At 36.2% G+C, this 12,679-nt stretch overlaps 1 protein-coding gene across 2 annotated transcripts in view; it reads right to left on the bottom strand.

Annotated features, from left to right (window-relative positions):
* The window catches only part of LOC104605789 (P-loop containing nucleoside triphosphate hydrolases superfamily protein), a 49,277-nt gene that overhangs the window by 18,576 nt on the left and 18,022 nt on the right, over positions 1–12,679 (bottom strand). For both annotated transcript variants that reach the window (XM_010270681.3, XM_088896031.1), the window contains exons 5-14: positions 11,190–11,255; positions 11,053–11,106; positions 10,378–10,437; positions 8,713–8,791; positions 7,942–8,009; positions 7,248–7,310; positions 6,947–7,051; positions 2,489–2,593; positions 434–541; positions 212–358 (exon numbers count right to left, since the gene is read on the bottom strand). In XM_010270681.3, coding sequence (XP_010268983.1) covers positions 212–358; positions 434–541; positions 2,489–2,593; positions 6,947–7,051; positions 7,248–7,310; positions 7,942–8,009; positions 8,713–8,791; positions 10,378–10,437; positions 11,053–11,106; positions 11,190–11,255 — 855 coding nt within the window. The remainder of the gene's footprint in view (positions 1–211; positions 359–433; positions 542–2,488; positions 2,594–6,946; positions 7,052–7,247; positions 7,311–7,941; positions 8,010–8,712; positions 8,792–10,377; positions 10,438–11,052; positions 11,107–11,189; positions 11,256–12,679) is intronic.

The following is a 12,679-nucleotide window of genomic DNA, read 5'->3' as shown; positions in this document are numbered from 1 at the left end:
GCATGCACCGAATACCGACCCCATCTTTGGCATTTTTTGCACAAAGTGGCCACTTTCAAACTCAAACCAGCATGCTCACCCTTGTCAGGCCAAAATTTTTCCACTGCACCAAGTAATGGCCCCTTAAAGATAAAAAATAAAAATAAAATTGTAAGAAAAAAATTCTGCAATAACTAAAAAAGCATCATCTGCTATCATTATTTGCACAAACCTGAAGCTTTAAATTAAGCAGATCTTCTTGGTTGGATGAAACCAAATATGGGTTTTCCATCATACCACGCTTTAATTGCTGGAGCTCTTGCTTTAAGCTGGAAATTTCCCGCTGATACTTCTTAATGAGAGACTTCTCATCCATAATCTAACAGTGCAAAATGTAGAAATTAATTAATCAATTGCCTTCACTCAAAACACTATATTAATCTGCAAACCTTACCTTATTTTGAGAAGCTTTAATCTCCACATGCTTGCACTTATGTGCAAATTTTAATGTATTGTGCGTCTCTTCACTATTACTAGATGCAGGTGTCACGGTACAGATAAGCTACAAAGGAGAAGTCAAAAAAAGACATTGTTAAAGAACATGTCTCATTAGATTTGACACATAACATCAGTTTTCATGAAAAAGGATTCAATGAAGAATGTCATTTTTGTTAATTGTTATATCTGCATCTCCACAAGAATTACTTGACTTGTGCTGTATCAGGTTTGTGTCATGGTTAGCAACTTAGCATCATCAAAATTCCTCTCCACAATCAACCTCCAAAGTCCATTTTGTTTAAGTTGATATAAACATTGTATTATGATTATTGAAAAATTATGGAAACTCTGAAAATCTATTATGATTGTATGAAATCATTAAATAAGCATCACCAGACACTTGGGCTCAGTCTGGGAGTACAAATACAAATATGTACAGTGCAAAACAAGGTTTAGAAATACAAAATACATGCTTTTGCACTGTACATATTTGTATTTGTACTCTTCCGGAACTGAGCCTTAAGAACAAATAATATAATGAAAAGAAAAATTTGTCATAAAATACAAGAATTCAATGGCAAGCAGCAAAAGCTTACACATCTGAAACTTTAAGGTCACAGTGAAACATAAATAAGATGACTTCTGTTCAATAAAAACCATTCATATGATATCCCAAAATTGAAGACCTTGCACCGAGTTCACCTAACACAGGTTGTGTAGAATAATTTTGATATTACATAATAATATATGTACAGTGTTGTAAGTATATAGATCTAATTTTTACATGTGCATATATCTTGAGACTGGAGCTACAAGAAATAACCCCAATCTGGAACCTTGCATCAAAAACATGTTTCTCATGGCAAATCACTGAATGGATCACACCTAAGAGATTGCAAAGGCCAAAATCAGCATGATTTGATAATTGCAACCTTTTACAATCACTATATTAATTTGGACTGCAAAAGAGAAAAGCCATACTGGATGCTCTAAAAGCCAAATCATTACAAAACATTTATGCTGATTTTTCCCAATCTCCTCAGTGAAAGTCAATTACCGGTGGACCCAAATTCATATAAATGAGACACGTTATACATTGTACAACTACCTCTTTATATTATTTTTAATCTTCTTATTTGGCTTAATTTCTAAAGGGAGTCCTTCTAACAAAATATAAATGATGATGTCTATTTTTAGCACAGCCTTGCAGGCAGGTCTTAAATAAGCAATCTTGCCACCTTATCCTTAAAACTATCTTCAAGTCCAAGCAAGTTGTGCTTCCTTTCCTAGCTTTAAGTCGGGCAAGAAGGAAAGAACTAGAAGAAAAATAATGCAAATAATGCAAGCTCCCAAAATAAATATTTTCCTACACCAGATTTTCTTTCGTTTTTTTGGCCTTTTGTTCTTGTTTAGAAATAAATCTACAAACCAAAGTATTTGATTGTTCATGTCAGAACTGTGTAGTTTTTTCTTTTTTTATCAATAACAACAGCTTCATTAACAATAAGAAAAAAGTGAGATTATGGATACAAGAGGGGAGATAAAATATCTTAGCTCCCCATTAACAGAATACAATGAAAGAAAACTAAAAATTAGCCCAAAAGATCAACTCCCTATTCACCCCTTGCTTGGCCAACCCATCCGCAAAAAAACTACACAGTCAGAACTGTGTAGCTTGTGTATCAGATCTGTGACATTCTTCATTCAAACATACTCAAATGAACCAAACAAACAAAAAACCTATTAGCACTAATACATTAAGAAATCCAGGGAAGTCTTGCCTTAAGGCTTCAACCAAGATGTAAAACCATGATCATGTCCATGTCCATGGAGCTAAACATTGGACAACAGAAAGTTTCTTTTTCTATCTTTTCAATTCTCTATTTGTTCTGCAGGAACTAGTTAATTCCCATGACACAGAAAGATAAATCAAATGCAACTTGAAGCAGATAATTCCAGTGGCATTTTGGTTTACCAATATTTAAATATAGCCTTAACGAAATATACTTACAGAAATTCTTCCGTGACCACTAAGAGAAGACTGTAGCAAACGGGTAAGTTTTGAATCTCGATAAGGAATATGTGTAGCCTTGCCATCTGTTAATTTAGAAATCACCTGCAAGAATGTACAATTAATAAATGACTGTTCATCAGGCTATAAGAGTGCTCAAGCTAATTCAATTAACAATGATCTCCAATACAACCCCATGGCAAGCAATACATGGTATTGCAAATACTAAATAGATAGTCAAGTAAAGGAGTGAGCATTTCAGATTAACCAAATAAACCAAAATTAAAAAGTGAAAACCAAACCAAAACCGAATTATAGGAAAACCAAAATTTTTTGTTCGGTTTTCGGTCATTTCGGTTAAAATCGAATTTCATTAAAGGGCATATATGTCTTCGTACTTGTTTTTTACTTAAAGGAGTGAGCATTCGGTTCTCTTCCTTTTCTCCATTCTCTCTCTTCTTCTTCTCTTCTATCACAAATTCTTCCTTTCTTTCTTCTCTTTCTATAATGTTTTTATATTTCGGCTGATTTCTACTTGTTACCAAATCCTAGTTAGGCTTTCTTGAAGCTGATTCATGCAGCCCTAGATCAGCCAACTGCATGAAGGAATAGAGAGCTGATTGATTATCTATAGATTGCCCAATTCTTGGATTTTTTTGTGGGATTCAGTCATCAGGAGGGTGATTTGTGATTTGGCATCAAAATCAGGAAGAACTAGAGTGAGGGGAAGAGTCCTAGTCAGGTTGGACTCTTTGTTTTTGACCTGGAGTTGGGTGCTAAGTACATTGAAGTTGATAGACACTTTATAAAATCGGAAACAACTGGAAAAGTCTGCCTACCATATGCCTCTTCTTATTCACAGATGGCTAATGTCTTTACCTAGGGAGTTACAAAGAGCAAGCTTGAACATGATCAAGGCAAGTTGGGAATGTGTGACATTTACTCCCAACTTGAGGGGGATGTTGAGGATTTTTTGTTGTTTTGCAATTAATAGTTTGTTTTTGCTTATTTGTTTTGTTTAGTTAGCTTGTTGGGACCACAGTCTATTGGTTAGAAGTTACTTAAGCAGTAGTTCATCTCTCTTTTTTGAGTTGTCAGCACCAGCCACCCTATTGAGGGCATATATCTTTGTACTTGTTTTATATTTAAAATATAAAAGCTAATGGGAGAGGGCAGCCAGCATTATTGGCTTCTCTTCCTTTTCTCCATTCTTTCTCTTCTTCTTCTCTTCTCTCACAAATTCTTCCTTTCTTCTCTTTCTATAATTTTTTATATTTCTGCTGATTTCTACCAAAAACAATGGCTGGGATGCAGCTAAATCTGATCATCCATATGGCTATGGAGTATGGAGAGGGATCTACAAAGCTTATCCTCATTTTCTCAAGGGGATCAAATACAAGGTAGGGGCAGGTAACGGGTTGAAGTTTTGGAAACACAATTGGTGCACAAACTTGCCCCTTAAGGAAGTTTTCCCAGATCTGCTTTCAATGGCTTCTGACAAAGGTTTCAGTGGCTGCTTCTTATGTTAGCCACAGTGACTCAGTGGCTGGATACCTTCTTTTAGAAGGAATTATCAGGAGGTGCCTCAAAAGGATATGCTGATCAGAAAAGGTTTGATCTTGCCTGACATCATGTGTGCTCCATGAAACAAAGAAACAGTCATTTAATCACTTGTTCATCCACTGTAGTTTCTCCACCAGAATCTGGTCACATTTTTTCTTCAAAGCTGCATGCTTAACTGGCTAACTCAGTCAAATACCATCTTGAAAGTTCGAAACTTGGAGGAATGAATAAGGGGCGGATTCTATGGTCTGCTATTCCCCTGCCTGTGCTATGGGGCAAAGGAACAGGAGTATTTTCGACCAAAAACAGTCTCAGGAAGAGGTGCTGATCAATCAAATTGTTGAAGACCTCAGAGGATGGTTGAGCATCAACTTACATTTTAAAAACAACCTTTTTGTCTTCTTTTCTGGCCATTGACTTATTTGGGGGCTCTTAATTGTGTTCATATGTACAGAATCTTTTTGTAAAGTGAACTGACATACTTGTATACCTTTTTTTATTAATATAATTTTACTTTACCTCTCCAAAAAAAAATCTGTGGTTGATAAATTGGATAAACAAGGGGTGAACAGCGCTCAACTTTTTTCTTTTTTTTTTTTTGAGACAAGGTAAAGCAAGAATCATATCAAGAAAACCAAACATATACAACAAGATGATGTACACAGAGACTGATCAAAAAACTTCCCTGGCAGCACTATACCCCCCACCCTGTTTAAAATAAATAAAAAAAAAAAAAGATTTTCATATGCAAAAAGGGAACTGAAACTTGTATTCTTAAAGTGCAAATGGCCCATAAGCCAGGAATGCATTTTTCCCAAAATTTTCTGAAAAACAGAATCTGAAGAGCTACTCATATTTTTGAAGATTCTTGTGTTCTCCCCTGCCATAAGCACCAAAACACCACTGCTGAGACTATGTTCCAGATCAATTTTCCTCTTTGCTCAAACCGTCCACCCTCCAACCATTTATAAACTCCACTACTAATCCTTGACAACAGCTTTCCACCTCAAAAAGTTGAGCTACTCTGGACCATATTCATGGAAGACCGGGAGTAGTTGGGATGCTGGTGTATCACATTGGGCTACTTTAGCAGCACCTTGGAAAGCAATCCATAGCGTCCTTCCTCATTTCCTCAGGTTTATCAGGTATGATGTCTATTCAGGTAATTTAATTCGCTTCTGGGAAGACATTTGGTTGAGTGACCAGCCTCTAAAGGATTTGTTTCCTTCTCTATATTCCATCTCCTTGTACAATTGTTTTAACCCCTCCTATTTTGCCTTTGGGTCATAAATGGGATTTTGGGTTTTGAAGGGGATTGAGGGATGAAGTCACCTATTTGTGAGAGTTTTTGTTGCTCTTGAAGAGTCTGCTTAGAGCCTCCAAATCTGGATAGAAGGGTTTGGTGCCCAAATTCTAAAGGTCTCCTTTCCTGTGCCTCTTTTTTTAATGCTCTTTATCAGTCCCCTATCCCTCTTTCCTTTCTTACAAAGGAAGTTTGGTGCCAACCGATTCCTCCTAAAATTAATGCTTTTAGTTGGGAAGTGGCTCATGGGAAAGTTAATACTCTGGATTACTCCAAAAGAAGAGGCCTTTTTGTGTATTTCTCCAAACTGGTGCACTCTATGTAAATCTGATGGTGAATCTTGTTACCACTTATTGATCTCTTGTTCCTTTGTTACAGATATTTGGGATTGGTTTTTCTCTTTGTTAGGGTGCAGGTGGAACATGCCAATGGAGATTAAGATACTGTTTGATCCATCTACCTTTGTGTGGCCAAAGAGAAGGGGAAGAATAATGTGGAGATGCACTAGAGCATCAGTGATTTAGACCTTATGGGAGGAAAGAAATGCTAGGATCTTCCAAGAGAAGCAAAGAAGCAAACAAGAAATTATGGACTGTGTATTGACCAATGTTATACATTGGCTACTAACTTTGGATCTGTTTAGACAGTTCTCCTTTGATGATATTTGGAGGGACCGGTTGTCAGTGGCTACTAATTCAGTACAAAACGCTAAAACAAGGTTGATATGGGTACCTCCTGGTGAAGGTTTCTTGAAATTAAATTTTAATGGGAGTACTTCTGGAATTGGAGGGGTCATAAGAGATAGGGAAGGGAATCTGGTAGCACTTTTTTTCAGGACCGGTGGGGAATGAAAACTCCATAAGGGCTGAACTGTTTGCAGTCCTACAAGGTGTTCAGATTGCAAAAGAGATGAACATGGAAAACCTGGTGATTGAAGGGGATTCCAAGGTGGTGGTGGGCTGGCTAAAAGACCTGGATTCAGTGATTTGGTGCTATCAAGACGAAATGAAGAGTTCAGATGGTTATTCATCAAAAAAAAAAAAAAAACACAGCAGATGAGTTTTGATTATACAATGGGTGGGGAGGGAGGCTAATGCTCTGGCTGATTCATTAGCTAAGCAATAGGTAACTAGGGATCAGTTGTGTTGGGCTCAGTTGTAATTCTTGTGCTGTTTTTTTTCTTTATGAGTTAGGCTGCAGTTCTGCACCTCGTGCCTCCATCAGGGAAGCTTGTAACAGTTGCTTATCTTTACTGGTTTAATGAACCATTAAAGAATTTTTACTTATCAAAAAAAAAACGACAATAAATAAAGATTATTTATTAATTTAGTTTTAAACATCCCATGCCGAAGTGTCAAGTGGTTGATTGGTAAGGTCTCCTGATGGTTGTAGTAGAGGCTTAGGATTGAATCCAGCTTACACTAGGGTTGGGGGGATTTATGGATTTGGGGGATGATCCCCTGGTTGTGTAGCAACTTTCTAATTTTCCCATGCATCGCACAGGGCCCTGCTAGTTCTAGATTATAAGATAATTGTGGAGCACAGGTTATCAGGAAGAAAAAACACAAGTAACAAAAGTATCAACAACTTACAGTCCCTAGAGTAAGCAAGCTTTTGTTTATATATGAGCCTTCTTTTCTCCGCAATCCAGTAGTTTCAGTTTTAGAACTTTCAGACCCCGCAAGGTCAATTAAATTCTGCAAAAAAGGAAAGCAATCATACAAGGGACCAAATACACTATTCCCAAAGAAAACAAAAGAGAAAAAGAGAGTCAATAGTGTAAGCATGCACAAACACAAATAGTTGACATCATTAAAACCACTACCTCAATATTGAAATGTGAAGAAAAAGACAGACATATAGCAAGTAGTTTGTGGTATGAGAACCAATTACCAATTGAGACAAGGTCACATCTTCCTCCCCTTGATTTTCACCATGTGGGCTGCTTTCAATAGTCTGACGATAAAATATACCAGTACATTAATCTACATTTAGGTTAAGAAGCACCAAAATTGAAATCAAAATATCACAACTAACGCATTCCCACACACACACACAAATATAGAAAGACTGATTGATTCATACATACATCCATACATATATGTACATAGAAATATATATATATATATATATATATTAGGACATGTAAATATCTTTTCCCCTTTCCTTTTCGCATCGATAACACAAAACCCCTCTACTGCATCTCTTCCCCACCTAGTCACCAATAGAAAACTTGAAAAAGATGTGGCATACATACCATCTAGTAATGCTCTAAAAAGAATAGTATTGCTTAATACACATTGCATCTTGGAAAAAAAATGACTTCAGGAGATGCATACTACAATAAAATCCAAGATTTAGGATGACAGCAGAGATGGATGCATCAATTTGATCAGGCTTTAGAAGACTAGAGCCATCCTTATATTTATAATTACTAAGAACTGGTTGTGAAGTTTCTTGATTCTACTGGATTAGGCAGTAAAAAAAACCAAAACTAAACAGTCAATGCTATGAGAATCAGAACCTTTGTCATTGCTAAGCATGGAAAAATGACATTTATTGAAATATGGTGATCAGGAATTATTACCAAAGTAAAAATAGTGTGGCTCCGACTGCTAAGTAAATTAAAGTTGTTAGAACCCACATGCCTGTGCTCTGCTAAAACATTACAAATCGCAAGTATGTTAGTAAATGTCAATGCACAACAAAAGAAAAGAAAGTTGGAAACTTGGAATAATATGAAGGTAACAACACAAAGGGAATTGCAACTCAAAATAACAGCAGTGGTTCTTAGATTTATAGGTATATCTCGGGAGAAACATAACTGGTGGTAAAGGAGTTATGGGTAATATTTTCCTGGAGGTTGGGCCCAAAGATCAGCCAATAGCTTAGCTGATGCATTAGCTAGTCAAGGGATAAATAGGAGAGTTCTTATTGGGGTATCATGCCCCATAAAAATTGAAGGTAATTAGGAGATCTATATTGGGGTTAGGTAGTTGAAGCTAGCATATCACATTAAAGGGTGCTTGGCACATTTATATTGTACACCATTTCTTTATACACTAATAAATTTTGTGGTTACCAATTAAAAAAAGAATAAGATGCTTGAATTGTAATGTTGTAGTTTAATCCTAAGGTGCTTTCTGTTGGAGGTGCTTGGCTTGCAAAGTTTGTATGCTTCTTGTATACTTTCTTTTCTTTTTATGATTTTTTCTTTTATTATTAAAAAACATTCAAGGAATGAGGCAGATAACCACAGAAAAAATAAGAGAGTATTTTCCAAAGAAACCTTAATGAACATTTTCATCTAGACAAATGTAACATTCCATCTTTGAGATAGCAGACAAAGTTCAAGTACCTTCCCCAGATGCTATCAAAGAAAGGGCATGAGCAGGGGAGAGAACAACTTCCTCTTTAATGCCCTCAACGTAAGTTCCCTGCCCATCATAAACACTCCATACATTCAGAAAACAGGAAAACTAACAGAATTTGACATTTGAGAAATAGAAGGCTATAGACTAGGCACAGAAAAGAAAAATAAGGAATCAGGGTGAGGGAGAGACCTAATAAGATATACTTGTCCAAAGTAAGGCCCACTCCAAATGCTTGTTTTAATGCCCAAGTCAGAAATAGATAAGGTATTAAAGGAGAAAAAGAAGATAAGAATAAAAATTTGCAGGATTTCTGTATGTGTGCACTCTTTGAAAAGCAAGTAGTGAAACGGTTTTCCACCTGCTAATCTCCCACCATTTTGCAGCAAGTATTTGGGGCTTTTTCTTTTCCCTGTTTGGCCCAGATGTACTCCATCAAATAATTTGATCAGCTTGTTTTGACCACCTAAGAGGAGAGACAGAATTTTGTGGAGGTGTGCTAGGGTAGCCATCAGTGCTTATGAGAGGAGACAAATGCACAAATCTTACATAAAAAAAGGCTGTTCAGTTGAAGTGATTATTGAAAATGTTAGGAGAAGTAATCCATTGGGTCATGACTTTAGAAGTCTTCAAACACTTCAAAACTGACGACATTATAACAAACTGGCAACAGGTGTCATGTTCCTCCGCATCTAGAACAGTGCAGAGTCTAATTTGGTCACCTCCAAACCCAAATTGAACCAAACTGAGTGTTGATGACTGTAGTATTAGCAACCCAGTCACATCTGGTATAGGAGGCATTTTTAGAAATTCGAGGGGAAGCCAATTGGCAGTTTATTCAGGCTGGTGATTCAAAAATGGCAGAAACCATGGCAGTAGTACAAGGGCTTCAGCTGGCCAAATCTCTGAACTTCAAGGATATTTTGATAGAAGGGGATGCACAGATTATTATAGGTGGTCGAAGAATGAGGAGATTGGAGCTTGGAGAAACAGTATATGATGAGGGAGATAAAAAATCTAGCAGCAGAATTGAGAACTACATACATTCAAACTCCAAGGTCAGCAAACAATATGGCTGATGGATTAGACAAATTAGGGGTTAATAAAATCAAAGTTGGTTGTTTTGGGGGGATTCTAAGGGGTATGATATTATACACTGTAAATGTAAGAAGACTAGCTATCTTAGTGGATGTAAGTTCCATGATGTTCATATTGCCTAATTTCTTTAAAATGGATAAGTGGCAACTCCTAACCTATATCTTGGGGTGCTTGGACCTCATGTACATATTCGTTCTTTTGATAGTAATTAATAAAATCCCACCTGTTACCAATCAAAAAATTAAAAAACATAAAAAAAAACACCACCTATCACTTCCTTGCTCCTCTCAAGTCTCAAGATACCTTAACTGCCCAGCCTCCAATTTCAAAAATCACTGAAGCTTCTCCACCCTCTTCATGTCCATGAATAAATCAAGTTCTTAATTAATGCTATATTTCTAACTAAGAAAAGGAAGATGGAAATGAGAAATCATCAACTTGTTCTGTTTTATTGCCTCAATGACCATCCACACGCTTATGGATTCAGTCAAGTAGATATAATGCCCCATCTTCAACCAGGGGATGATATGTTATATGCATATAAAAAGAAGTACCTGAGCATCTTCCCGTATTCTTAGATTCTGCCCTGTGGGATCAAGCAAGTCATTAATAACCTGGAAAAAAGAATTAAACATTAAAGATTAAATAATAGCACATTAGAAAATAGTACATCCAGAGAACAAGCTTACTTAGTTGGGGTTGGGGTTGGGCCATGCCAAGATCAGCTTAAGCACATCCAGAGAACAAGCTTACTTAGCCCAAACTGATCTCAGCCTAACTCAATTCATTCCAATATAGTAATCTTAATCTAATTTATAATTCTGCACCTACCAAATATTTACCATTACAAATATTGTCATTACCATTCCCAAACTATGAGGAGATATTACCATTACCTATCAAAAATAACAATTCTACATTTCCCAAGGTCCTGGAAAGACATAAATCTCCAACAATATGATGCAGATATGCAATAACCATGTATTCAGTACGAGGAAATTGTAAATGAAAATGTGGCTATAATGTGGGCAAAAATCTGTTTCTTTAATGAAATGTCTACAAATAGAATCATAGCCAATAACTTATAACCATCATTTTGGATTTTCAGCTTTTTATTAAACAACACCTTCCTCGTTCTTAACAGAAACAGAGAAATTCAGTTGAATAGGAAGAAAACATGAGCATTAAGCAAATAAATGCCACCAAGATCAAAATAGAAATGTGCTGACCTCATTGTATATTTCCAGATAAGAAACACGAAGAAGAAATTCCCGCCCAGGAGTCTAAGACATATGTCAACTTATGTTAGTTACAGAAGGGGAGGTGCATTAAAAACCATCATCTGTCCCATTAAAAATCACTCTACCTCTTGTATAATTCCAAAAACATCTTTCACCGCCAAGGGAATGATTCCAGGTGATTTTTGCTCTCCCTAAAAGTGCAAGAATACAAATATGAAATGCACATGGATTTCAAATTTCAAAGTACCAAACATTTAAGTAGTAATGCAAAATCTGTAAGTGCAATACAGAAAGAGCTGATAAATTTTTCTACATGAATAATTAACTATCAGGCATGTAAAGTTGGGATTTTTTTCTTTTCTTGATGAGTAATCAAGAATTTTATTAAGAAGTGCAATTATAGATATGTACAAAGACAGGGTAGCCAGGTCCCTAAGAAAGCTCCTAACCATACTAGCCTCTACATCCAAAACAGAAAGCAACATTTTTATCAGTAAACAGAGAGTAATTTAAGTACAAAAATATCTCTTTCTAAAATTATTACTGTTTGATAACTGCTGAAGTTTTTGAACAAATGACTTATTACTTTGTCTTTTTAGAAGATAAGATTATTAAACAATAAAATATTCAAGGGTATAGTAATCTACCCAATTTCAGCTTCAGCCATTAAGAACCCACAGCTCTTAAAAACTTGTTCACTAAAGGACCAAGCAATAAGTTTTTCATTTCACCCATTTCATCTGTGTTACCAAACGGCCCATTAATCTCTTTCTCATACTACAGAAATGAAACCACATGATAGGGATCAATAAAAAGTCAGTACTATGTCAATAGAATGTGATTGTCTCATTAAGTAGTATGCTAGAGAAAAATTTGAAGTATAGCAAGTTACCTGCATCAGGTTTTGAGGACAAAACTAACACGGACAAGTATAGATGATGATGATAACTGTCCAGATTGACCCCAGTTTTCAACAATCAGATCCCTTATCCCAAGCAAAGCAGCATTTTGACAAATTGGCATATCAAGAGGAGATCAATGGAGGCAGAGGTTGCTGGTTTTATGGTTGCAAAAGGGAGACAAAGTTACTAAGTTCTCCCACAAAATGGTAAGTGCAAGGAGGGAAAACGCTATCAAAAGATTGAAGATGTGTTGAAGATATAGTCAGTTTTGTGTTGTTTTAAGAGTAGCAGTTTTATGTTAATTGTTAGATAGGAAGTGAGGACCACAGCAGTTATGTGAGTCCAAATTTTATTATTTATTTGAGTCTTTTATGTGCTTTTTAATGTTTTTCCGCCCTATAAGGGCATAGTAGTCTTTGTACTCCTCTTATATTTCTAATATAAATATTAAGTGAAGGGGGCGGCCATATTATTGCTTCTTTTCTTTCTCAAGTCCTCTTCTTCTCTCTTCCTTCTCTCTTCAAGAAAATTCTCTTTTCTTTCATATATTTTTTAATTCATCAGAACTTCGGCTAGGGTTCTTGAAGCATTCTCATGCAGCCCTAGATTGGCCAACTGCATGAAGTAATAAAAGGCTGATCGATCTACTGTAGATTGCCCAGTTCTTGGATTTTTTGGTGGGATCTAGTCATCAGGAAGGTGATCTTCATTTT

This window comes from Nelumbo nucifera, chromosome 1 (assembly GCF_055504915.1).
Source record: "Nelumbo nucifera cultivar China Antique chromosome 1, China Antique-T2T, whole genome shotgun sequence".
Taxonomy (NCBI): Eukaryota; Viridiplantae; Streptophyta; class Magnoliopsida; order Proteales; family Nelumbonaceae; genus Nelumbo; species Nelumbo nucifera.
Note: the sequence above shows the minus strand (reverse complement) of the source record. Positions and strands in the feature narration are given on the sequence as shown.